Raw genomic sequence first — 25,920 nt, forward strand, 5'->3', positions numbered from 1 at the left:
CAGATAAAGAAATTGAAGCATAGAAAACCTGCATATCTAGTGTAAGAACACTTAAAGTGATGGGGCTGATAAGGTGTTTTATTTACTGTTTTATCCACAAAGCCTATAGCAATGCCTGGCGTAGTAGACGCTGAATTTGTGGGAAAAGTGGGTGATTAACATCTGCTTTTGAAAAGGTTTTTTTTTTTTTTTTTTTTTTAAGAAATAATTATAAACAGGTGATTGCAGAAATAGTACAGAGGGCCCAAGTACTCTACTCCCAGTCCCGGACCTAGTACTGTCACTGTCATCTTACATCATATCAAACCTTAATCTTAGTACAATCCACAGACCCCATTCACATCATAATATCCTTTTCATAGAAGTGCTTGGCACTTTGCAAAATGACATAGTTGCTAAGATATGGTTAATAGTTTCAGCTAAAATGCCACCCTTCGCTTTTTGCACCTAAGTATTGCATCCTGGAGGCGTGCACCCAGCTCAAGGCAACCACGCCCCCGGGAAAATCCAAGCTTGGAATGCAGACCCTTGGTATTAAAGCAGCCGCGCCGCCGCCTAAGGGGTTACCCGGGTGGGGTGGTGGTGGTGGTGGGGGGGAGGGTGTTCCTGCGCTTGCGCGCGGCGCCGCTTCGCTCCGCCCCCGAAGCGCGGTCAGATGACCCGCCCAACCGGCGTCGGCCTATAAAGTCTCGGGTGTTGACGTCAGCGTTCTCTTCCGCCGCCGTCGCCGCCATTCTCGGCGCGACCTAGCTTCCTCGGATCTGTCTGGGAGAATCCACCGCCATCCGCCACCATGGTGAGCAACGCTGTTCAACCGGGGGCCTGAAACGGCAGCGAGGCCTCGGCAGGGCTGGCGCTGCCAAGCCTGGAAACCTGTGGCCTCCCTGACTGGGAGGAGACATGGCGCCGGCGGGGCCGGCGGGGCCGGCGGGGCCGGGGCAGGTGAAGGGGCTGCCGCCATGTCTGCGCGCGGCACTGCTCGCCGACCTCTGCTTCCGGGGGCGCCGCCGCCTCGCGGGGTCTCGGGCCCGGCTGAAGCTGGGGCGGAGGCGGGGCGGGGGGGGGTATGATGATGTGGCAGACGCTGTAATGGCGGGCGCCGCAGCGCGAGCCGGGAGAGGGGAGCCGCCTTATGTAACTCGCGGGCCGGTAGTTTCAGTCCGATTTTCTGTTGGGAGCCGTGGGCGTCTTGGAAATGGCTGAAGGAGAGAAGAGTAAGACTTTTAGAAGCGTCCGATCTTCTCCCGCTGTGTAATTTTGGCCTGGTCTCTTGTCTTTCGTGAACCTCCCAATTGTGAACACCTGATCCTAGAGCCACGAGGTGGAGGCTTGCGCCTGTTAGGGCTGCGCAACCCCCCCCCCCCCCAACCGGGGGTGGCATATTTACTAATCAAAGGTGGGGTGGGTGGCTCTAACTGACCCCCACAACTCCAGAGAGGGGTGACCTTGGAGTTCGGAGAGCCCCTTTGGTTGGGAAACCTCGGGGTATACCGGTGGCCACACAGTGGGACACTTGCGGTTCAGCCGAGAAACCCCAGTTTCTACGTAGTATAAAGGAAATCTGTTGTCACTCTTTGGGACTTAGTCCCCAATTTCCGTTCTGAGTTGTCACTTTGTTGTGACAGCCAGGATCAGGCTTTTCAGGGACAGGATGAGTTGGACGTCTTTAAAGGGGTGTTAACAAAAAAAGGGGGATTTAGGTCGGAGTTGGCAGCACTGGGGACCAGCCCCTTTTGGCTAGGGCATTCCAGCCTCTATTGATCAAAGTCTCTGTGCCAAGGGTCTTTCCTGGAGTGCTGGCCTGTCATGACCCTCCCCTCCCCCACCCTGCCCAGGTGAACTTCACAGTAGACCAGATCCGGGCCATCATGGACAAGAAGGCCAACATCCGGAACATGTCTGTCATTGCCCACGTGGACCATGGCAAGTCCACTCTGACGGACTCCCTGGTGTGCAAGGCGGGTATCATCGCCTCTGCCCGGGCTGGGGAGACCCGCTTCACTGACACCCGGAAGGACGAGCAGGAGCGTTGCATCACCATCAAGTCAACGTGAGCAAGTCCCCTGGTGTCATCTCCACAGGGAAAGGGGTTGCTGCTTGCTCTGAGTCCTTGGTAGTGGGCAGGAAGGATAGACAGGCTTTTTCCCACAGGATTCTGGGGAGAGGAGCACTTTGGAGCTGGGCTTCTGAACTAGGAGGGGTGATAGAGCTTCATCTAGTGGGATGGGCACCTTTGCCTCCAGGGGAAGAGGCACAGTGATGGGTGGTAGAGTTAAGGAGGTTGGAGGGGAAGGGAGCTGGGGGCTCTTGGCAATGTCTGGAAAAGTCTGAGGATGCTATTGGCATTCGGGGTCAATGCCAAAGTCCTGCTGTGCCCACGGCAGCCCCCTGTGAGTTTTCTGACCCCAGATGTCAGGGTGAGAACCTCCCCCACCCCAAAGAAAAAACAGTTGTCTTCATTTAGTTGTTTGTCCTTGGTCGTTGCTCTGAGACTCACTTCCCTGCAGGGCAGGGAAGGGTGAAGAGTAGCCTTTGGGATGTCTAGCTCCTGTGTAGTAGCTGCTTTTTGACAACAGATGTGTCGAGCCTGGGAGGACCCAGGTGGACTCTGGTGCCAGGGAAGTGGCTGTCCCTGGCAGAGGGTGCTGCAAAGGTAAATGTCCCCAGATGCGGTGGCTCTTGTGTGGAAAGTCTTAAGTTCATCTCTAGGGATGAGTAATGCAGGGGGAGGGGACAGGTTGCAGCACAGGTTGCCTGGCTTTTTATTGGATCCCAGCCTCACTTAGGAATGAAGGGTGTCCATCGTGACTCCCCCTCGGTGGGAACCTGATTGACCACAGGCCAGGCTAAGGTGTGGCTTCCACCTGGCTCACCTGTCCCTATCTTTTCAGGGCCATCTCCCTTTTCTACGAGCTTTCAGAGAACGACTTGAATTTCATCAAGCAGAGCAAGGATGGCTCTGGCTTCCTCATCAACCTCATCGACTCCCCTGGGCACGTCGACTTTTCTTCAGAGGTGACAGCCGCGCTCCGTGTCACTGATGGTGCCTTGGTGGTGGTCGACTGCGTGTCGGGTAAGCAGTGGGCACCCCTTAGGATGACTTGGAATCTGGGGCTGTCCCCTCTCTGGCTGCAAGAGCCGCCTCATCCCTTGCTGGTCTGCAGGTGTGTGTGTGCAGACAGAGACGGTGCTGCGCCAGGCCATCGCTGAGCGCATCAAGCCGGTGCTGATGATGAACAAGATGGACCGGGCCCTGCTTGAGCTGCAGCTGGAGCCTGAGGAGCTCTACCAAACCTTCCAGCGCATCGTGGAGAACGTCAATGTCATCATCTCCACCTATGGCGAGGGCGAGAGCGGCCCCATGGGCAACATCATGGTAGGACAGCCTGACTGTTGGGTTTAGGGGTACTTCCCTCTGCTGTGTTCCTAGTACCCCCTTCCACTTCTCCCGCGGGACAGACTGGAAGGGCTGTGGTCTTGGACTGCCCCTGGGGAACTGCTTCTGAATCAATGACTTCCTGGGGATTCTTGGGAGGTGGAGCTGGGGTTCCAAGGAACCTTAGAGTGACAGGAAAGCGGGACTTCTGGGGAGGTGAAGTAGTGGCTCGCCCTGCTTGCTGACAGGTGCATGGGGCAGTCCCTGTGGGATCTTTGCACATACACCCCCTCTGGGGGTTGGGCACCTTGTACATGATGACTAAAATTTCTTCACTTTGACCTGATGGCTATTGAAGAAATCTAAGGTCTGAGGCGGGGGGTGCCCGGGGATTTTGTAACTGTGGTTTCTGTCCAACTATTCCAGCTAAACTGTCTCCTGTTCTTGCAGATTGACCCTGTCCTTGGTACTGTTGGCTTCGGGTCTGGTCTCCACGGTTGGGCCTTTACCCTGAAGCAGTTTGCAGAGATGTATGTGGCCAAGTTTGCCGCCAAGGGCGAGGGGCAACTGGGGCCTGCTGAGCGGGCCAAGAAGGTGGAGGACATGATGAAAAAGCTGTGGGGAGACCGGTGAGTGTTAGAGACACAGCTCAGGTGTCTAGGGGGGTCTTCCCCCCCCTTCCCCACCGCTGATTTCTCTAACTCTTGGGTTGGGTGTTCTCTGAACAGATACTTTGATCCAGCCACCGGCAAGTTCAGCAAGTCAGCCAACAGCCCTGATGGCAAGAAGCTGCCACGGACGTTCTGCCAGCTCATCCTGGACCCAATCTTCAAGGTGAGCCAGTGTAAGCTTGGTAGATACCCATTCCCAGAGTTGTCCTTGGGCTCCCCAGACAGTCTGGTACCCAGCCTGCTGCAACCAATGGCAAGATGCCACAAGGCAAGGCAGGGCCAGGCTGCATGGTCAGCTCCTGGAACAAGGATGAGACCACATGAGGTCAAAAGGCCCTCAGTTCAACCCTGGCTAGCAGGTCTCCGACACTCTTGGGCTGCATCTTGGGGTCAATCAGTCTCCCTGACTGGACAGCAGGTGAGGTGTGGCAGAAAGGGCTGACTATTGTAAGCCAGTGAGTTTTCAGTGAGTGTGTGCCCACTTACATAGGGTGGGTTTTAAGTCTGTTGAGAGATTTCCTTGTTATTTGCTAGATTAACTCAGACGTTTGATGGTGAGTGAGGACTTTTTTTGCAGCTTTGGCCCTGCTCCATCCATGCCCTTCAGGCTCTAGGACGTAATTGCAGACTTCAAGTATGTTCCCAAACCCACTTTGCCATCTTTCTTGCATGTTAGGTGTTTGATGCAATCATGAACTTCAAGAAAGAGGAGACGGCAAAACTAATTGAAAAACTGGACATCAAGTTGGACAGTGAAGATAAGGACAAAGAGGGCAAACCACTTCTGAAGGTGAGCGGAGAGACTCTCCCGGGAGTCCCACTTTCTTGGAGCTGCTGGTGTCGGTTTTCTTTGTGGTCTCTTGCTGACGTTTCCCTCTCACATCCTCCACTCTAGGCTGTGATGCGCCGCTGGCTGCCTGCTGGGGACGCCCTGCTGCAGATGATCACCATCCACCTGCCTTCCCCTGTGACGGCCCAGAAGTACCGCTGTGAGCTCCTGTACGAGGGGCCCCCAGACGATGAGGCAGCCATGGGTATGTGGGGCCTGCCTGCACCCTGAGTGCCTGATGGTGGACAGAGCCTCAGGAGTCTGGAAAGCTGAGCTGCCATGGAATCACGTTTTCCCCTTTGGGGGTTTCATTTCTCTTCTCAGGCATTAAAAGCTGTGATCCCAAAGGCCCTCTCATGATGTACATTTCCAAAATGGTGCCGACCTCTGACAAAGGTCGGTTCTATGCTTTCGGCCGGGTCTTCTCAGGGCTGGTGTCCACTGGACTGAAGGTCCGCATCATGGGACCCAACTATACTCCTGGGAAGAAGGAGGACCTGTACCTGAAGCCAATCCAGAGGTGAGGTACTCAGGGAGTTAGAGGGGGCCCCAACAGCCTCCTGCTCCTCCTCCATCCAGTGAAAGGGGGAGGGTGGGGTCATCTGAATGTGAGAGACCTGCCGGGGGCAGGGAAGCACCAGGAACTAGTATCCTTCCTCTAACTGAGGATTCCCAGTGTGACACAGTCCTCAGCTGGGAAGCAGGTAGGAAATTAGAGTGATAGGATAGTTAAGGTACCTCGAGAGCAGGCCCTGATCCCAAAGACCTCAGCTGAGGGTGGTGCCCCCCAGTCACTGCTGCAGGTGTGGGACTCTCTGAGGCCCTGACTGCACTAGGATGCAGAGGCTTGCACAAGGCACAGCAGCACGTTGCCTGGTCTTGGGGTGATAAGAGCCAGAACCCTCACTGAAATGTCACTGGGTTACTGGCCCTTGGTGAGCTGGTTCTGTCCCTCTAGACATGAAGATAGCCATAGGCTCAAAGGAGGGAACTTTGTGCTTCCACTGCAGGGGGCTTGGGTTCAATCGCTGGTACATGCAGTGTGGTACTACCAAAAAAACAAGGGAGGCTTGTCTGGTGACTTGGCGATGTGGCACACAAGTGCTAGTGTGTTGACACCATTTGTGTCGTTCCCCCCGCTCCCCCCCAGGACAATCCTGATGATGGGCCGTTACGTGGAGCCCATCGAGGATGTGCCTTGTGGCAACATTGTGGGCCTGGTGGGTGTGGACCAGTTCCTGGTGAAGACTGGCACCATCACCACCTTCGAGCATGCCCACAACATGCGAGTGATGAAGTTCAGTGTGAGCCCTGTTGTCAGGGTTGCTGTGGAGGCCAAGAACCCAGCCGACCTGCCCAAGCTGGTGGAAGGTCTGAAGCGGCTGGCCAAGTCGGACCCCATGGTGCAGGTGGGTGGCCCTTGGCCAGAGGTGACACCTGCCACGGTGGCTTGTTGACTTGTTGATGTGGTGTGACTGGGCTGACCTGGCAGAACTCCTTCCCATTTAAATGGTGGTTTTCCACCCAGGAATCCAACTTTGATACACTACCAGACAGGTTGGACCCTGAGGCCCTTGTTAGAAGGTTAATGTTGAAAACTAGTAAAATGGGCCCTGATACCTTCCGCCTAAACCCTGTATTGGGAGTCCACCTTGTCCAGCTGGAGCTGGCTTTCCACGTGCCCCCTGGAATCCCTTGGGTTACCACATGGTCCTGGGGTCAGTGTTGGGCTGACGCTTTGCCTTCTGCAGTGCATCATCGAGGAATCTGGGGAGCACATCATCGCAGGGGCTGGGGAGCTGCACTTGGAGATCTGCCTCAAGGATCTGGAGGAGGATCACGCCTGCATCCCCATCAAGGTGAGGCTGGCGCTGCCACACAGTGACAGCTGGAGGCCTGCATCCCCTATACCAAGAGGGCTGATGGAGAGCACGACCTGGGTGGGCTCTGAGGGGCCCGCTGGTGGGGGTCGCTCGGTTCTGCTTCTTTCTGCCCCTTCTTACCAGATAATATGTGCTGTTGTGATATCAGCTGTTGAGATGCACAGGCAGGGTTGGAGTGTGAGGGGTCTCCTAACTTCTGCTAACATAAGTTTACAAAAAAAAAAAAAACTTGTGAAAAGGGCAGACTCTTAAGTTTCTGTAGGTGGCCCACCACCCCCAGCTGGTGCACTCTGGTTTCCATTTTCTGCTTTTTCACAGAAATGAGCTCAGGTCTATGTCTGCTTAGCCGAGGTTTTGGGTTTCTTTACATGCTGTTTTTCCTTGTTAAGCCTCTCTAGTTATGGGAATGAGAGTTTCCATTCTTCAGGGAATTGACAGTTTTTTCATACTCTTTTTTTGAATGAGGAAACTATACTGAAACGGGATCTTGCACTTGTATGTTTACCCTTTTCAATTAATACTGCACATACAGTTTTACCACAAGTGTTTGTTTAGCCAGCCCTGTTGGCAGTGGGCGTTTAGGGAGTAGCTGCACACTTGTTTACATGAAGTCAGGTGAAGCCTGCTCTGCTCTCTACCCTCTGCCAGTGTGAAGTGGGCATCATTAGGAAGATGCTTCTCTGGGGTGTCTGCTTCCTGGGGCAGACCTGACCCTGCACGTTCCTCTTCCAGAAATCTGACCCAGTTGTCTCATACCGGGAGACTGTCAGTGAGGAGTCGAACGTGCTCTGCCTGTCCAAGTCCCCCAACAAGCACAATAGGCTTTACATGAAGGCACGGCCCTTCCCTGACGGCCTGGCTGAGGACATCGACAAGGGCGAGGTGTCCGCCCGCCAGGAGCTCAAGCAGCGGGCCCGCTACCTGGCTGAGAAGTACGAGTGGGACGTGGCCGAGGCCCGTAAGATCTGGTGCTTCGGCCCTGATGGCACAGGCCCCAACATCCTCACGGACATCACCAAGGGTGTGCAGTACCTCAATGAGATCAAGGACAGCGTGGTGGCTGGCTTCCAGTGGGCCACCAAGGAGGTGAGGGGGTGCTCAGGTACAGCACTGCAGGGCCAGGGAGCGGGTGAGGTGGGATTGTGTGTGGTCTTGGGAACAGACAGCTGTGGCCAGCCTGTCCCTCAGCTGCTGTGGAGGTGGGTTCTTAAGATGGTGGTCCTCCTTCTTCCTTAGGGGGCGCTGTGCGAGGAGAACATGCGGGGCGTGCGCTTTGATGTCCATGATGTGACGCTGCACGCTGATGCCATCCACCGTGGGGGTGGCCAGATCATCCCCACGGCTCGGCGCTGCCTGTATGCCAGTGTGCTGACTGCTCAGCCCCGGCTCATGGAGCCCATCTATCTTGTGGAGATCCAGGTAAGGGGGCTGGGCCGGGAACCTCCAGCTGCTATTTTGGGTTCCATCCTGCCCAGCAGCCACTCAAGAGCTCTTTTTTGCCCGACAGTGTCCGGAACAAGTGGTTGGTGGCATCTACGGTGTCTTGAACAGGAAGCGGGGTCATGTCTTTGAGGAGACCCAGGTGGCCGGCACGCCTATGTTTGTTGTGAAGGCCTACCTTCCTGTCAATGAGTCCTTCGGTGAGTACCAGTCTGGTGTGGTCCTCAGATGACCACTGCCTTCAGGATGGAGCCCAGCAGACATACAGCCATGGCCCATCCTTTCTTATCTTGATGGGAGCTGCCTACTGCAGTTTTCTGCAGCACACTTGAGGAGGGGGTGACCTATTTCTCTCACATGTGGGTCTCAGGACTGTTGATTTAGTGGAGAGGCCTCAGCCTGTGGATCTCAGCACAGCCACAGAGCAGCTGTGTTGGAGATCTGGCTCATCCTCAGAAGGTGCAGATAAAGGCGTGGGGCCCAGGAACGGCCAGCCCTGCCTCCCTCTTTAATCAGTAGCCCTTGAGGGAAGCTTTGGGTGAGGTGTAGGGTAATGGGGTTAACATCTAACATGACTCTGGGACCCTCTGGTGTGAGTCTGTGTTTCTGGTCTCGGCCAGGGGACCGTGAGGCACATACCTGAGCTTCCCAGTGAGTACTTGTTTGCCCCTTCTGCAGGCTTCACTGCTGACCTGAGGTCCAACACGGGCGGCCAGGCCTTCCCCCAGTGTGTGTTTGACCACTGGCAGATCCTGCCCGGTGACCCCTTTGACAACACCAGCCGCCCCAGTCAAGTGGTGGCGGAGACGCGCAAGCGCAAAGGCCTGAAAGAAGGCATCCCAGCCCTGGACAACTTCCTGGACAAGTTGTAGGCGGCCTCTGCTCAGCCCGCCATCGGGTGGGACTTGGTGCGGCCCTCGCGCCCAGGGACAGTGACCACAGCAACAAGCCCCCACATTCTCCACAACACCTCGAGGCTGTCCAGACCCAGTAATGCTCTGCCTGACAGGTTTCTGGGGCCCACTTCGTGCCATCGCTCAACATGAACACTTGATGCCGTTTCTTTCGATATTTATTTCCAGATTTCAGGGGCAGCAGAAGTGCCCTTGCAGCAGGGACTTATCTGGCCGGTGGGGATGGGGGAGGGGATGGGACAACCAATACTTTTTTGTTGAGAGGGAAACATAATGTCAAAAAAAAGTTAAAAATAAACGCATTAAGAGGTTTATTTGGGTAAATGGCCCATAGTGGATTTTCCTCCAGAAAGGGGGAAGAAACAAGCGGGTAGATGTTCTCTTTGGACAGAAGCTAGAAGGCAGGAAACCCCTCCCACACAGTGTCACTGAGCACCTCCAGCTGTATTAGTGCCATTGGAATAATAAACTTGACATGGTGGAGACTGGGTGTGTGTGTGTGTGTGGTCTTTCTCCATCTGCTCAGGCTCCAGTGGACTCCCTGGGCCAGTGAGCAAGGCCATCGGTGATATTCCAGTACAGTGTCACATCCAAGTGGCAGTCCAGGAGTCCATCTGTCACACAGCCAGCCAGTCAGACATCTGTGCCCCAGAAAGGGGCAGCCACTTTGCCCATGGGTCCTATAAGCATTAGAAATGAGAGCAGTGTGCCTCAAGAACTGAGTGTTTAAATATTGGGTTGGCAAGAAAGCTTATTTGGATTTTTCTGTAACATGTCAGGGAAAAAACCTGAAGGAACTTTTTGGCAAATCCAATGTTTACATAGTTGACACTGGTGGTGCAGTAGCAGGCAGTGCAGGCTTGGAAGATTGCCTGTGTGCTCACTTTGGACCCATCCAAACCATCCCTTGTGGTTACTTTTATGCTGTTTGTTGCTAAGTTGCGCGTCTGACTCTTGCAACCACATGGACTGTAGCCCCCCAGGCTCTTCGGTCCATGGGATTTCCCAGGCAAGAATACTGGAGTAGGTAGCCATTTCCTTCTCCAGGGGGTCTTTTTGACCCAGGAATGGAACCTTAGTCTCCTGTGTAGCAGGTGGATTCCTTACCATTGAGCCTCCTGGTGTTAAGTATGAAGAGGGAGGAAGAGTAGAAACCTGGTGAATATTGCCTAGGACCAGGTGACCAAGGTCAACATCAGTGGTAGGTCCCCATGATGGTATGGGCACTACATGGTCTGAAAACTCATCCCTTCAGTTTAACTGAGAAAAACATCAAGACAAGTTCACATTGAGGGAACAGATCAATCTTCAAAACCCAGTCATCAAAACCCCTGTAAATGAGACTCAAAAAGCACAGAGGAATCTAAGGAGACAAATGTGACGTGATACTGGGACAAGAAAAGATGGGAGAGTCTAGTAGGGAGTGGTTAATAATGTGTCACTGTTGGTTCTTTAGTGGGGACAAATGTACCAGATTAATGAGAAAATAATAGGGAAAAGTGAATGAATGAGAAAGTGCTGCTTTAGCTGTGAAGTGTGCTTTGGGTTTAGTGGAGGAAGGTGGTCCCCAGGCAAGAAGAAGAGTTTTAGTGTCAGCGCTTAAGCGAGGATGAGGTGTGAGGCGAAGAAGGGAAGTCGTGGTGAAGTGAAGTGGAATTGCATGAGGTTGGGACTATCACGACCAGAGGATGGCCTGTGTCAGACGGTATCTGAAGTGGTTCAGTGTGGGCTTTGGGTTCAGGCCTCTCTGGGAAGGAATCTCAGTTAATGCCTTTACTGGCTGTGTGACTCTGGGTGGGTTACTTTAACATCTCTGGGTCTGTTTCCCTAAGTATAGAACTAGTAAAATATTTTACTTCACGTTGTTGATTGGTATGCAGAAGGCTCAATCAATGCTAGTTCTTATGTATCTTAAGCCTAAAAGGAGTCAAAACAATCCTCAAGCATTTAATGGCAACACCTATCCTAGTTTGCATCTTTATGTATTTGCAATATGGCTAACAGCTTCCCAGGTAGCGCTGGTGGTAAAGAACCCACCTGCCAATGGAAGGTGACTTGAGGTTTGATCCTTGGGTCGGGAAGGTCCCCCGGAGAAGAAAATGGCAACCCACTCCAGTAGTCTTGCCTGGAGTATCCCATGGACAGTGGGGACTGGCGAGCTATGCAGAATCGAACACAACTGAAGCAACTTAGCACCCCTAGCATTTTACAGAGGAGAAAACTTATGGGACTGAAGCAGCCCCAGGGTCCGCCTCAGGAGCTGTCATGAGAGAACTTGGGCATAGGATTCGCGTATTTCACGCCCAAGGAAGTCAGGAATAGGGATGCAGGACTTCAGCATCCTACTTCCCAGCTTCAGGACCCCGGTCAGAGGAGAAGGGGCGGGGCGGTTCAGGGACCGGAAGTCGGGAGGCCGACTTCCGTAAATTTGACCGACGTTCTTTACAGCCAATCAGCTGTGGGAGGCGAGCCTGTACTAAACGTGAGGCCTCATTTTGGTGAGGAGGGCCGGACGCCCGTGTGCGGGGGCCTGAAAGGAGGCGGTGGGCGGGAATTCACGAGCGGTGTGTGTGCTGACCAATGGGCAGTGGGATCCACCTCTCGGGGGCGGGCTCTGGCGGGCGCGGTGACGACGCAAAGGTCTGCGCGTCGCGGCGGCCGAGGCGGCGGTGCCTGAGGACGCGGCGCCCGCCAGCGCGGCTGAGGGACAGGTCCGCGGTGCGGGGCCGAGGGTGCGGAGCGGACTTGGTCCGAGGGTGCCGGGGGACGGGATCCTGGGGGACTTAGTAGGGGGGACGTTTGGGGACCCGTGGGATGACTGGACGGGAGAAGGATCTGGGCCGGGGCCTGTGAGGGGCGTGGCGGCCTCTGGGACGCTGGAGCCGGGACGTTAGGGGTTGGGGGAATCTTGGCGGCGTCTCTGAAGGAAGCCGTAGGGGTCTGCCTTGGAGCTTGTGAGAAGGTTGGGGGCGAAGGATGGAGGAGACTCAGATGTGACCCTTTGCGGGGTTCCGTTGAGGGTGTGGAGCTTGGGGCGGGGGCCTTTGAAACTTGAAAGAGGTGTCTTCGAGGAAGGGGGAGGAGGAAGTTAACTTTGCTAGCACGGCGGAGGTCAGAGGGAGCAAGAATGGGTTAGGGCCTTGGAGGAGCTTGGAAGCCATTGTCCAGTTCCTGGGAAATTCAGGAAGGCGGGGGTAAGAGATGGGGTAAGCCCAGCGCCACAGAGGGTCTTAGAGACCAGCCGAGGAGGGGAGGGCATGTGGGGGCAGTGGGTAAGAGGAGGAGGGGTTAAGCTTGCTGAGGGACAGGGAGATGGAAGTGTGTTGGAAATGTGGCAATCAGGGTGTCCCAGGGTTTGGGGTATGAAGAGTGTGGGAGAACTTATAGGAATTTGGGGGCTATGGATGAGATTGGGAGAAGCCTAGAAGGAAGAGGCAGAAAAAGACTGGGGTGTTGTGTGCAGAACCGCAGATCTATGGCTCCTGGGAGTTACGGGGGTGTAAGTGGCACAAGCTGGGCTAACACTGACCCTTGGGGCAGTGTGGTATCTAAATGAGATGACACATGAAAGTGCCCCGCCCACCAAATGCAAGTGCCTTCCACCCGGAAGGTGGAATTTCAGCATGGTGGATCTGAAACCTATTTCGGGGATGCTGATCGATCCTTTGACCCAGAAGTAATGACTGGCATCTCAGTCCTTTGCTATTTCTCTGTCTCCTCCAGAGTCACTGCGAGAGGACTCCGTGAGATACTATTCCCGGACCACTGACCAGGTTTGTACTGGAGTGGAAGACGCTGGAAGGCAGACCGACCACCATGTCAACATTCAGGCAGGAGGATGTGGAAGACCACTATGAGATGGGAGAGGAGCTGGGAAGGTGAGCAGTCACCTCTGATGGGGCCCTGAGGAGGGGGAGACCCGATCCACTGTGGGGTCTTCTGGGGTATGTCCTCTCCTCCTGTCCTTTCTCCTGCTCTCCCCAAGCAGGGATTAGTCAGTATGCACTGTGGGATGAGTTTGGGCTTTGGAGGCAGCCAGTCTGGGCCTGGAATTCTTGTTCCGACATCCCCTGTGCACTTCCTTTGGGAATAAAAACATGATCAAGTCCAAACAGCACCTAATATAGTGCCTGGCCTATGGCATGAGAGCAGTAGATGTTGGTAAAGGTCTGTCTGTGTCTTTAAACCTCTCTTGTGGGAGGCGGTGGAGCCTCCCGGGCCTCCTGTCCCGGCCCACACCCTGGCCCATTGTTAGCATTCTTGTGGGAAAGAGCAGAGGTTTCCCAGTCCAGCCGGGCAGCTGATTTCCTGCCAGGCCAGGCCTGGGAGCGTCCCCTGGGAGCTCTCCAGCCTCAGACCTGCCAGCCACCATCCTTTTTTCTGTCGAGCCTCAACCCTTATTTGGTGAGTTTGTTGCTGGCTGGCCTTCCCGGAGCCGCCTTGGCCGGCCCGATGATATCACCAGAAGGGAATGTAAATAACTGAGCTGTTCATCAGGCCTTTGCTGAGAGAGCCTGTGGGGCTCATTTGGGATTCTGAAGTCCCTCCTTTAGGAATTTCCTCTGGTAGAGCGGCAGGGAATGCAGACCATCTCCTCCACCCCCACGGAAATCTCAGACTCTATTATTGAAAATGTTAGGGCCTTCTGCTGAGAGTAGCTGGGCAATAGTCAGTAAAACTATCATATATGTTCTGTTTAACCCATTGATTTCACTCATAGGAGTTAATTCTGTGGGTATAGCATATACGTAGACCTAAGATCTAGGGATGGGGAGAGTCACTGTAAGGACTTTATGTGAGCAGAAGATGGGGTCTTTTCAGTGACCATCACAGCACCACTACCTTGTCAACAGAATATTATGCAGCCATTAAAAAGAGCATGGCAACTTATATAAAGACATTTTATTGAAATTCTCTAGTAGCTGTCAACTTTAATAATTTTATTATAATGTGTTTTATTTAACCTGTTAGGTCAAATTATTATCATTTTGGTTGTCATTCATTATAAAAATTATTATTATTATTTAAAAAATATTTATTTATTTGGCTGCTCCAGGTCTTAGTGGCAGCACTCGGGATTTTTTTTAGTTGTGGCGTGCAAGATCTAGTTTCCTGACCAGGGATGGAACCCAGACCCCCTGGATTGGGAGCGTGGAGTCTTGGCCACTGGACCACCAGGGAAGTTCCTATAAAAATTTTCAGTGAAATAGTTTACTACCTGTTTTTGATGTGAAGCCTTTGAATTCAGGTGTGTCTTGTATGCTCTCAGCACACCTCAGTTTGAATGGGCTGGACAGCTTCTGTGTGGCCAGTGGCTGTCATCATGGACAGTGCTGCCCTATGTAATGATCCAGAACATTCTTAGAGACACACGAGGTAAAGGATTAATGCCCCGGAACACAGTGCATACTGTACTGCAACTGTAGAACTTGTAGATGTTGTTTGGCCATCTGAGTCCTGGGCTGTTTTTTGTTACACTCCCATTCATCTGTGAAAGGCTCTACCAGGCAGGACCCTTATCATCCCCATTTTGTGGATGAAGAAACTGAGGCTCAGAGCAGGAAATCAGCTTGCCCAAGGCCATGTAGACTGAAGGTGGCCAGGCAGGACTCAGGCCTTGAGACTAAGCCCTGCTGATCGCAAAGCACAGGTGTGTTGGAGCCAGAGGTGGACATCTGGCTTCTGCTTTGAGTTAAGCCCAGCCTAGTTTCCTTGTCCTGGGAGTCATGGGCTGAATAAAATGGGAGTGAGTATTTTTGTGTGGATGTGTATGGAGGGTTCTCCCAAGTCAACTCACTTGGGCAATCTTGGGAGATAAATTAGTCTGCGGTTGGTCAGTGTGGACGTCAGCCTGGTTTCTGTGTCATGGAGTGTGTCTGCATTCGTCTCCTCGGGCTGCTGGAGGCTGGACGTCAACGATCAAGGTGTCGCAGGCTTGGTTCCTTCTGAGGCCTTTCTCACTGGTGTGTAGATGCCCACTTTTCTCCCTGTGTCCTCACATGGTCTCCCTCTGTGCGCATTTGTGTCCTAACCTCCTCCTCTTATACGGACACCTAACCCTGTTGGTTTAGGATCCACCCCAGTGACCTCGGGCTTCGTTGGTGGCTCAGTGGTAAAGAATCTGCCTGCCAGTGCCGAAGATGCAGGTTTCATCCCTGGGTTGGGAAGATTCCCTGGAGGAGGAAATGGCAACCTGCTCCAGTATTGCCTGGAGAATCTCATGGACAAGAGGAGCCTGGCGGGCTACAGTTTATGGGGTCGCAGAGAGTCAGACACAACTGAGCAACTGAGCGCCAGTGACCTCATTTTTACTAAATTACCTCTTCAAAGGCCCTAAATCACAATAGTCAGATTTGGGGGTCCTAGGGATTAGGATTTTGGGGGACACAGTTTAGCACTAATAGTGTCTTTGTTTCCCTTCCCATGAACTTTTTATTTTTAAAGAGAATATATTATTTATTTGGCTCTGCCGGGTCTTAGTTACAGTTGCAGCACGTGGGATCCTTGAACCTCATTGCAGCATGTGGGATCTAGTTCTTAGACCAGGGCTCCCTGCGTTGGGAGTGCAGAGTCTTAGCCACTAGACGACCAGGAAGATTTCACCTCCCCCCTGCCATGAACTCTTTGTTAGTTTTTTGGTTCATCTTAGAATAAAACTAGAGGGGAAGAAATCCTTGTATTTGAGAATTAGGACACACATTCAGGCCTAGAGTGTTCCTAATAGGCAGCAAACACTCGGCATTCGATGTCATTACTGTCGGAGTGTCATTGTGGGGTGGGAGGTGGACCTGGAAGAATTTGCTTGGTTGATGTAGGCAGAGGGGAGAAGGAAAGACATTTCAGGAGTGAGGAGTGTTAGCTAAGATGTTGATGGGGGCAGGAGCACAACGTACCCAGGGGACCGTTGCGGTGGATTTAAGGGATTGGGGGGAGGCCTGATCAGGGACACTTGACATTTCTCATCTGACTGTGCTCTTGGCTTTTAAACTAGTGTATGAGTTTCCTGTTGCTGCTATAACAAATTACCACAATTTAGTGGCTGAGAAGAATACCCATGTTTTATGTCAAGGTCTGGGAGTCAGGAGTCTAAAATGAATCTGTTAGGCTGGTCCCTCCGGAGGCTCCTGCCTCTTCCAGCTTCTAGAGGTGCCGCACCCCTGGCTCGCGGCCCCTCCTTCCATCCTCACAGCCAACAGCGCAGCATCTCCCGTCTCTCTCTGCCTCTGACCCTCCTGCCTCCCTCTTATGAGGACCCTGTGATGACACTGGGACCACTGGGGAGTCCAGGGTCGTCCCCATCTCAGGGGCCTTAATTCTGTCTTCAGAGCCCCTCTGCCCCATGAGGTGACATGCCCATAGGTCCCGGGGATTCAGATGTGGACCATTATTTAGCTCACCTTGATTGGTGATAATTTGCACTTCCCACCTGCCTACATTGACCTTACCTGCCTGAGTGGGCACAGAGCATGTCTGCAGCAGCCTGCTGTGGTGCCTTTGTGCCTTGATGCTCACGTGTATAGCGGCTTTAGATGCTTGCCAGCTGCACCTGGTACTGAGTGTCCTAGTAAGGTCCGCTTACTGGGTTCCTTGGGTTTTCTGAAGACCCAACTGGCTGGGCAAAGAAACCCTCACTCATCTGTCTCTTGTTCTGCCTGTCCGGTCTGTGCTATCACCAGCTGAGGAGACCCCCTGTCCCCAGGGCCCATCTCTGCTGCTCCTTCCTCTACACACTTGGTCCCATTTCTGTGAGTTGTCACATAGTCACCTTGTCTCCTTTCTCTTGACCCCTGGGGGTACCTGGTTGAGGTCTCTTGTGTGCCTTCTGTCTTAGACTTAGTCTTTACTTTCACGTGACCCAGTGACCCATAGCCAGTGGGCCACATCCAGCCCTCGCCTAGTTCAGTATGGTCCACTCATGAACGTAGGATAGTTTTTTACTTTTTTAAAGGGTTGTAAAAACACACACAAATTGTGACAGAGACCATATGGCCTGTAAAGCTTAAAATAATTATCCTCTGGCCTTTTTCACTCAACTCCTGACTGAAAGCAAGTTAACATAGCTAAGTTCCTAGACAGCAAAAGAATTTGGACATTGGACAGCTCCCTGGAGGACAGTAAATAGTTTCTCTCTTTCTCTTCAAATAACAGCTGTCTTGAGATATAATTCACACACCATACTGTTTACTCTATTAAACTGTACAACTTTACGATCTTCCATATATTCACAGTTTTACAACCATCACCATTAAATAATCTCAGAACGTTTTCATCATCCCAAAAGGAGCCCAGTCCCCATGGTCAGTCACCCTCATCGCCTCCTCAGCCCCTGACAACCAGAAACCCACTCTCTGGGATGTATACACTGATTATACACTGAGTGTCCTTCGGCATCTGTTTCTCTCACTGAGCATCATACTCTCAGGGTCCATCCACATTGTAGCAAGTGTCAGGGCTTCACCCCTTTTCAGGACTGAGTGATGCTCCTGTGTGTGGAGGGACCACATTTTGTGTATGCTCTATCCCCTGATCGGCATTTATCTCTACCTTATGACTGCTGTGAGTGATGGTGCTGTGAACGTTTGTGTACAAGTTTTTGTAGAGTGGAATTCCTGGGTCTGAAGGTAATTCCATGTTTTGCCTTTTAAGGAACCTGCAGACAGTTTTCACCACAGCCTCCCCATCTGGCTTTCCCCCTAACCATGCACCAGGCTTCCAGTTTCTCCATAGCCTCCCTCCTCTCTTGTTGTGAAAACGTGTGTGCTTCTTTCACTCTGAAGCCGTTTTGAACTCAGTGGCTTTTTATCTTTTCTTAGATTTTAAACTGTGATGAAATGTGCTGTGAGGAGTTGAATCATATAGAATCGTATCAAATATTAATAAAAAGAAAAAAACCCCTCTTCACTGCCCTCAGTCCCGCTCTTCAGAGATATCTGCTGCTCACAGCCGGGCATGTGTCCTTCAGACCTCTTACCCGTGGCAACCTCTTACATGTCAGCATACCTCTATATGTGGGATAACATGTACCTTTCTTTTTTTTGATTAATTAATTAATTTTTGTCTGAGCTGGGGTTGCTGTTCAGGCTTTCTTTAGTTGTAGTGAGTTGGGGCTACTCTCTAATTGTGGTGCATAGGCTTCTCATTGCAGTGGCTTCTTTTGTTGAGGAGCACTGGCTCTAGGGTACCTGGGCTCAGTAGTTGTGGCACTTGAGCTTAGTTGCCCCATGGCACGTGAGATCTTCCCGGACCAGTAACTGAACCTCTGACCCCTGTATTGACAGGCGAATTCTCAACCACTGGACCATCAGGGAAATCCTGTACCTTTCTGTTTTACCCAGGATAACCTCATTCCTTGTGTTCCTCTGCTGCTGTCTTCACTGAGCAGGTCTTCATGGGGGTCTGTCCTCTCAGCGCCTAAAGAATCGTCTTTCAAGACTGCATAAAATTCCACCTGACTTGCCATGATAGGGTCCAGCTTCACTTTGGTAAACATGGAACCATTTTGGTTCTCTCACTGCTGCTCACACTCTGGGCAGCCCCTGTGTTCAGTGCCAGTTTGTGCTCACGTGGAGCACTGCTGCCAGGGGTGCATTCTTGAGGTGGTTGGGACGCACTGTCCTGGGAAGTGGCCCAGGTCCCCAGAGTCCTGCGTCTCTCTCAGTGCCTGCTCCCTCCTCCTGTCCCTTCCGTCCCTGCAGCGGACAGTTTGCAATTGTGCGGAAATGCCGGCAGAAGGGCACCGGGAAGGAGTACGCAGCCAAGTTCATCAAGAAGCGCCGCCTGTCATCTAGCCGCCGGGGAGTGAGCCGAGAGGAGATCGAGCGGGAGGTGAACATCCTGCGGGAGATCCGGCACCCCAACATCATCACACTTCACGACATCTTTGAGAACAGGACGGATGTGGTGCTCATCCTTGAGCTGGTCTCAGGCGGCGAGCTCTTCGACTTCCTGGCCGAGAAGGAGTCGCTGACCGAGGACGAGGCCACCCAGTTCCTCAAGCAGATCCTGGACGGTGTCCACTATCTGCACTCTAAGCGCATTGCCCACTTTGACCTCAAGGTAGCCCACTGGGCCCGCAGCACAGAGTCAGGGAGGGGCCTGGCCAGCGTGGGTGAGGACGGGGCTGAGAAGGTCCACTTCCCTTCTCCCAGGGTGTCCCTGCTGGGGGCGTTGAGGAGATGGATGGCTCTGGGCTGGACCTGTGGAGGGGTCAGCCTGCATACACCCCACATGCTGGGCCGGGCCAGTGCTGTTCCCTGAGACATGGGGCCAGCAGCAGCAGAGCCCCCTGCCTTCTCCCCCCACCAGCCAGAAAACATCATGCTCCTGGACAAGAATGTGCCCAATCCACGGATCAAGCTCATTGACTTCGGCATTGCCCACAAGATCGAGGCAGGGAACGAGTTCAAGAACATCTTTGGGACCCCAGAGTTCGTGGGTGAGGATCGGGTGGGCCTGGGGGCACTGGAGCATTTCCAGCTGGCTTAGGGGGAGGCAGGCCCCCCAGACCTCAGGTTTCCCATCGTGCCCTAGCGCTGAGCATCGAGGACTCAAGGCCTGGGGCAGTCACCACCTTGGCTTTCCCTGCCAAGAGCCGGCCCTGTCTGTGGCCTCTGCTACTCCTCTGGGCCGTGTCCAGGGTGCCCCCTTGGGCACATCCGGCACTTGACCCTGTCTCCCTGTCTCTGCAGCTCCTGAAATCGTCAACTATGAGCCCCTGGGTCTGGAAGCAGACATGTGGTGAGTGAGGGTGGTGGGTCCAGGGCCGCCTTTGTTGCTTCTCCTCAGGGAAACCTCCTCCTGGTCTTGGAGCCATGGGGCAGGGGCAGCACAGACTGTTGTCTTAGGACAGGGGTTGCTGACCTCTCCAGGCCTGTGAGCTAGGAAGGGTTCTCAGATCTTTGAAGGGTTGTTAAAAACAGATGAATGTGTGACGGAGACTGTTTGTAGCCTGAAAAGCCTGAAACACTCACCGTCTCACCCATTACATTAATAGAAAGAGTTTGCCAGGTCTGCCCTCAGCCACGGAGGCCTCAAGAGGCTCCACATCTGCATGGTCTGTGGTGCCTTTGTGCTGTGTCTACCTTGCCCACACCCCGGCCACTTTGAGTCTGGACAGGCAGCCATGGCCAGAGGTGCCTGTGTTCAGTCCTGAGACCCTTGGAGCAGAAGGCGGGACTTGGTGGAGGCTGTTCAGACCCTGGAGGGAGAGGGTCCCTGGGGCTGGACAGGCCTGCCCCCCACCTGGCTAGACAGTCTTGGACTCTGGGGGTTGGGGTGCTGAGCCTGCGGCTGAGCTGACCCCATCTCTTCTATGTGTTCTCCTCCAGGAGCATTGGCGTCATCACCTATATCCTGTGAGTACCTGCCCTCCCAGGGCTTTGCTGGGTCAGGAGGAGGGTCGGGAGGCTTCTGTGCAGGGGTCACAAGTGGAATGCAGGACCCTCAGTGCGCTAACCTGTTGCAGTGCTCAGGGACTCTGGATGGATGGACAGCTGCGTGAGAGTGTGCAGGAGAGAGTGTGTTCAGGAGAGTTCCAAAGACAGGGCCTCACCGTGTGAAGTAACCATGCGAGGCTCTGGGCCGGGACTGTTGTCCCCTCGTCCTTGGGCTGGCAGCTCCTCGGTGTGGTGGAGTTAATCACAGGCCTTCGGAGATGGACTCAGCCTCCAGCCCCTCCACTTTCTGGAGGTTGGAGGCAGGATGAAAGTTTATCCCTCTGACCCCACTGCTCTGCCCCAACTGGCAGCCCTCTCCTTAGGGCCTTTCCACAGTCACCTCATTGCTATCAACTCAGGTGTGGCTGGAAGGGGCTTGTCATGAGCAAGAAAAGACACTTCTTTTATCTCTATTCTCTGGAGTTGTGTTAGGAAATGAAACAAAGACCAAATATAGCAATAGATGCTCCTGCCTTGGGTTTTAGGAAGTTACAAGGGTTTTGTGTGCCTGCAGTTGGGAGTGAAAACCAGCTATACATATTTCTCACCTAAAAAGTCACAGCATCACACGCCCAGATCTGTGCAGGTTGGTGGTGTGGCTTCAGCGCAGCACGCTGGAAAGACACCTGACGTCTGCGGTGTCGGCCAGGACCCCCCAGCAACCCCCCCACCCCACCCCCAGTTAGCCATTTTGCCTCTAACTGCTAAGGGCTTCAGGGAAGGGGCTTTGAGACCAAGCCCCTAAGACTAAGTTTATGGGGATACTTTGAGGTTTTGCAGAGATTTTGCTGACTCATTTCAGCACCCGTCACTGGCCGGGCAATGGATTTTCACTGCCTCTGGTTGGCGGCTGGGCGCATTTGTGCAGGGTGGCTGGGGGCCTGGCATCAGCCTTCCTTCCCATCTGCCCCCTCCATGGGCATAGCGGAGCTGGGTGCTGGCCTGGGCAGCAACCTGGTCATGGAGTGACCGCAGGCCCGTCTGCCCCCCTGAGCCTGGTGTCTGTCTCCTAGCCTGAGTGGCGCGTCCCCGTTCCTGGGTGAAACCAAGCAGGAGACCCTGACCAACATCTCGGCTGTGAACTACGACTTTGACGAGGAGTACTTCAGCAACACCAGCGAGCTGGCCAAGGACTTCATCCGCCGGCTACTTGTTAAAGACCCCAAGTAGGAGCACTGGGCCGGGCAGGGTGGGCCAGGCAAGTCCCCCAGAATGGGCACTGTGGCCGAGGACAAGTAACGTGTCTGAGATGCCACTCTTGTACCTGGGAGTCGGCCGTGGCTCCTGTTCTGGGCGGAGATAGCACAGGGAGGCCTAGGCTGGCCCTCTTTCGAAGCTGCTGCTTACAAAGCTTTTCATTTGTTGCCAGTGTTTAGGATAGGAGGTTTCATATAAAATTCTAAATTAATGTTTGGTTTTTTCTCTAGAAAAAGCTAAATATGCTGGCAGCACAGAGCTTTCATTCGCCCAGAGGTGCTTCCGTGGGCTAGTCTTCCCCAGGCTCCTCATCTGGGTGTCTCAGTTATGAGACCCCAACATTAGGTGTCAATGCTGTCAGCAGAAAACATGGAAACCCTGGAGTCCACATTCCCAAGCCCCTTGATGGGCTCCTTATGGCCAGCCAAACAGAGTGGGAGACCTTAATTGTGCCTCTACTGGCACGGTTATTTCAGGAACTTGCTGCTGGGCTGCACAGTGACTTCAGGGACCAGGTTTCAGGCTAGTGGCCCAGGGGAGGTGCCCTGAGTCAGCCATAGGTGGGGCTGAGAGCCAGAGCCCAGCGGGGAGCATGTGGACCACCCCTTCCTGCTCTGTGTGGGGAGGACAGTGAAGGCGGCACACATGCAACTAACCAGTTCTGGGGGCTCTTCCAGGAGGAGAATGACCATCGCCCAGAGCCTGGAGCATTCCTGGATCAAGGTGAGGTGGTGGGGCTGCCCCCACATAGGCATGGCAGTTGGGACCAGCCCCCAGCATGGGCGAGGGTCCCCACGGGAGTGGGCCCAGATGCTGTGGGCATAGGGTGTATGTCAATGTAGTGTCAGAGTTGTCTCATTGAACTGTTGGCTGGAGTCCATGGCTCCTCTGCACACAGCAGGGTGCCCTCCCCAGAACTCAAAGTGTTCACCTCCAGGCCGAGGTCAGGTTTGGCAGCCTCAGTCAAGGGTCAGAGAGTGAATACTTTTGGCTCTGTGGTCTCTGGTGTTACCTTGTGGTCTGCCATCAAGTCTCAGCTCAACCAGTGGGAAAGCGCCAGGACCATGTGTAGTTAGATGGGCCGGGCTGTGGGTCAATATAACGTGAGCGGAGGGCCAGACATGGCCCTGGGGGGCTGCCCTGCTGGCCCTAGTCCAAGGTGCCCTTTCCTCCCCTCCTCTCCCACCGCAGGCCATCCGGCGGCGGAATGTGCGGCGGGAGGACAGCGGCCGGAAGCCAGAGCGGCGGCGCCTGAAGACGGCACGCCTCAAGGAATACACCATCAAGTCGCACTCGAGCATGCCCCCCAACAACACCTACATCAACTTCGAGCGCTTCTCCAAGGTGCTGGAGGAGGTGGCGGCGGCTGAGGAGGGCCTGCGCGGGCTGGAGCACAGCCGGCGCCTGTTCCATGAGGACCTAGAGGCGCTGACAGCCATCTACGAGGAGAAGGAGGCCTGGTACCGTGAGGAGAACGAGAGCCTAGGCCAGGACCTGCGGCGGCTGCGCCAGGAGCTGCACAAGACGGAGGCGCTACAGCGGCAGGCACAGGAGGAGGCCAAGGGTGCCCTGCTCGGGGCCAGTGGGCTCAAGCGCCGCTTTAGCCGCCTGGAGAACCGCTACGAGGCACTGGCCAAGCAAGTGGCCTCCGAGATGCGGTTCGTGCAGGATCTGGTGCGCGCCATGGAGCAGGAGAAGCTGCAGGAGGGGGAGTGCAGCCTCCGCTAGGGCCGCCCAGGGTGCGGCATCCTTGGCCCTGGGAGGCCCTGTCACCCTGATGTGGCCCAGGAGCTGGAGGCAGGATGTACTCCATGGGGCCCTGGAATCCATGGCCTAGGGAGGGCTTGGCCCGGCTTTGCCCCAGAGGAGGTGGCTGGTCTGGGCCTTCTCTGCAGCGCCCGAGTGCCCCCAGCCCAGCCCCTCCCTCCCTCTTGCAGCTCCACTCTGGGGGCATCCATGGCAACATCAGCTCAGGGCCTCTGGGAGGGGGCAGCACATCCATGATGGAACTGGCCATGGTGGACACACATGCCTCACACCTGCCCAGGGTTGGGCTGGCAGCCTTCATGTTCGGAGCCTGGTCAGCAGCCTCAGGCTGTCCATGTGGTCCAAGTGTGTGGAATCTTGGTGTGGGGACATGGGGGGTGTCTGTGAATGGCATGGGGCTCAGAACTGAGGGGGAGCCTCTGCTCGACACCCTGGCTCCTCCACTCTGGAGAAGAGAAGCTACTCCTCCAGAGTCAGTGGTGGAAGGGCCTCTGATCCAGCTCTCCAGATCCTCCAGCCCTTCTCGGTGCCCCCAGCCCTTGAGGAGATGTCAGTCTGGGGGTTGTATTGGGGGTGGTGGTGGTGGGCACAGGGCCTGGGTGCAGTAAAGGAAGTATCTACAAGGCCGAATCTCCACTTCTTGCCGAGGCCTTCTCTGGAGGCCTCCCCTTCTCTCCAGTTCCCTGACAACGCTTAGAGCCTTCAGCAGGGTCCCAACCCCGCCTCATCCCCAGCCCCACCCCATCATACTCCCTTCGCCAGTGCTGCCTTTGCACCAGCAGCTGTCTAGTGGGCACCCTGGAGTAACTGCTCGGGGCCTTGTTTCCAGCATCGCCTGCCTGGGGAGCCCCAGGGTCCCTTACAGCCTGCCCCACCTTGCTGTGCTCCGTGCAGCTGCTGGAGAAGGCGTCCTTAGGTCGTCTCCGTGGCAGTGCTGCTCTGTGCCACTAGGTGCTGCCCTGCAGCGCGGTTTAGAGAATGTACCCTAAGAACCAGGCTTCAGCAAAACCTGGGTCCCCAGCTGTGGCCATGCTGAGCTCCCGTGGAGCTCCCTGCTGCCGTTGTGTTAATCCAGGGGCCCTTATGCAGCCCCCCGCCCTTAGTCCTAGAGGAGTCCTCGCAACAGAGGCCAGCCAAGGACACATGCAGGGAGGAGTGGGTGAGAAGGTGGGTGGCACTCCAGTCGTGGCCCCGGTGGGGCTCAGGCCACAAGACCTGCGGGGCCGAGGAGGGCATTGGAGCCTGGCTGTGGGGCTGGCATAAAGGGGCGGGGCGGGCCCACTGTGTGCCTCTCACAGGCACCATTGTATGACACACACGCCTCTGAGCATGTGCCTGCTGCCAGCCTTAAGGAAATAAAACCCGCTTCCCTGGCTCCTGCTCTTCTCTGCTTGGCTGGGATGGGGGTGGCCTGCCTGGCAGTTAGCTGGCACCACGGCCTCTGTGGCCTCTTGTGTCTTCTTTCCTCTGTCGTTGCTGGCCCCCACAGCCCTGGGGGGTCTTGGAGGCTGCCCCTATTTTGGGGCTCAGCTGGGGATGTTTCTGAAGAGCTGGAGGCATCCAGGCAACTGGAGTTGGCTTGGAGGGGTTTCCTGTCCCTCTGCTTCTCCTGAGAGGCTGTCAGGTCACACGTGGGCCTCCTGCCTGCTCTGGGCCTGCGTGGAGGAGGTATCCTTGCCACTCCTGCCCCCAGTCACCCAGACTCTGGGTCTGGAATGTGGCTCCGAAGAGGGTCCTTCTGACCCACTTCCTCCTTCCCAGTGGCCTGGTCAGCATTCTGTTCCATGCATCTCCCTATTCCCCCTCTTTTAAACCAATTTTAGAAAAATTGAGAAGACTATGTAAAATTTATTTTTCATCCTTTTTTTATTTGGGGGTGTTGCTTTTTTTGTGGCCATGAAGCACAGCATAGGAGATCTTAGTTCCCCAACCAGGGATTGAACCCGTGTCCCCTGCAGTGGAAGCACAGGACCCTAACCACTGGACCACCAGGGAATTACTTGTCTTTGATCAACAACTTCCACTTTGAGAGTCTCAGTAGATTTCAGCCTGTGGCATGGTCGAACCCACTCAGGGTTCTCCAGTCGGTCCGTGATTGTCCTCCACAGCGGGCACCTGGTGTTAGCCCTTTGAGACAGGACTCTGAGCAGCACATCCCCCTGTGATTCATTGCAAAATGCAGTCAGCCTGTGGCAGGAAAGGGGCTCCCAGTGCGGGTGCCACCTGGAAAAGAAATGGGCTTTCATGCAGTGCTGGAGGGCCTCCAGACCCCAAGAGGGACGAGCCAGAGGCCCCCTGCAGGCTCCGGGGCACCAGTGAATAGCATTCAGCTAGCCAACCTTTACCCAGTTAGGCTGTCAGGGAGATAATGGTCCCAGTCTTTCTGATTAAGGCTTCCGGATAGAATG

The 25,920-nt window shown here is 54.5% G+C and overlaps 2 protein-coding genes and 1 non-coding gene across 4 annotated transcripts; all 3 read left to right on the forward strand.

Moving 5' to 3' along the window:
- Window positions 1-674: 674 nt before the first annotated feature.
- On the forward strand, window positions 675-9,603 carry EEF2 (eukaryotic translation elongation factor 2). The gene is made up of 15 exons (XM_061150673.1): window positions 675-796; window positions 1,836-2,050; window positions 2,892-3,073; window positions 3,165-3,376; window positions 3,827-4,005; window positions 4,105-4,210; window positions 4,724-4,837; window positions 4,943-5,081; window positions 5,201-5,396; window positions 6,027-6,285; window positions 6,628-6,735; window positions 7,492-7,845; window positions 7,996-8,178; window positions 8,267-8,399; window positions 8,878-9,603. The coding sequence occupies exons 1-15, from the start codon at window positions 794-796 to the stop codon at window positions 9,069-9,071; spliced, it is 2,577 nt and encodes an 858-aa protein (XP_061006656.1). The 5' UTR covers window positions 675-793; the 3' UTR covers window positions 9,072-9,603.
- Window positions 3,687-3,751, forward strand: LOC133063021 (small nucleolar RNA SNORD37). The gene has a single exon (XR_009694331.1). It is a non-coding gene; the product is annotated as a small nucleolar RNA SNORD37 (small nucleolar RNA).
- Window positions 9,604-11,724: 2,121 nt separating the features above from the next.
- DAPK3 (death associated protein kinase 3) lies at window positions 11,725-24,887 on the forward strand. 2 transcript variants are annotated; one of them, XM_061150675.1, is made up of 9 exons: window positions 11,725-11,824; window positions 12,837-12,991; window positions 18,809-19,169; window positions 19,419-19,548; window positions 19,802-19,850; window positions 20,441-20,467; window positions 21,562-21,714; window positions 22,423-22,468; window positions 22,937-24,887. In XM_061150675.1, the coding sequence occupies exons 2-9, from the start codon at window positions 12,930-12,932 to the stop codon at window positions 23,471-23,473; spliced, it is 1,365 nt and encodes a 454-aa protein (XP_061006658.1). In that variant the 5' UTR covers window positions 11,725-11,824; window positions 12,837-12,929; the 3' UTR covers window positions 23,474-24,887. The 2 variants fall into 2 exon arrangements, with proteins under 2 accessions (XP_061006658.1, XP_061006657.1); XM_061150674.1 differs by having other exon boundaries at window positions 11,749-11,845.
- Window positions 24,888-25,920: the final 1,033 nt, after the last annotated feature.

Source organism: Dama dama, chromosome 9, assembly GCF_033118175.1.
Source record: "Dama dama isolate Ldn47 chromosome 9, ASM3311817v1, whole genome shotgun sequence".
In the NCBI taxonomy this organism is placed as follows: domain Eukaryota; kingdom Metazoa; phylum Chordata; class Mammalia; order Artiodactyla; family Cervidae; genus Dama; species Dama dama.

Excerpts from the sequence above, each read along its gene's own strand:
- DAPK3 (XM_061150675.1), top strand. The coding sequence starts at position 12,930 with ATGTCAACATTCAGGCAGGAGGATGTGGAAGACCACTATGAGATGGGA. Across the intron at positions 12,992-18,808 it reads ATGGGAGAGGAGCTGGGAAG|CGGACAGTTTGCAATTGTGC; the intron begins GTGAGCAGTCAC and ends CCGTCCCTGCAG. Across the intron at positions 21,715-22,422 it reads CTACTTGTTAAAGACCCCAA|GAGGAGAATGACCATCGCCC; the intron begins GTAGGAGCACTG and ends GGGCTCTTCCAG.
- EEF2 (XM_061150673.1), top strand. Across the intron at positions 5,082-5,200 it reads AGACGATGAGGCAGCCATGG|GCATTAAAAGCTGTGATCCC; the intron begins GTATGTGGGGCC and ends TTCTCTTCTCAG. Across the intron at positions 8,179-8,266 it reads TCTATCTTGTGGAGATCCAG|TGTCCGGAACAAGTGGTTGG; the intron begins GTAAGGGGGCTG and ends TTTGCCCGACAG.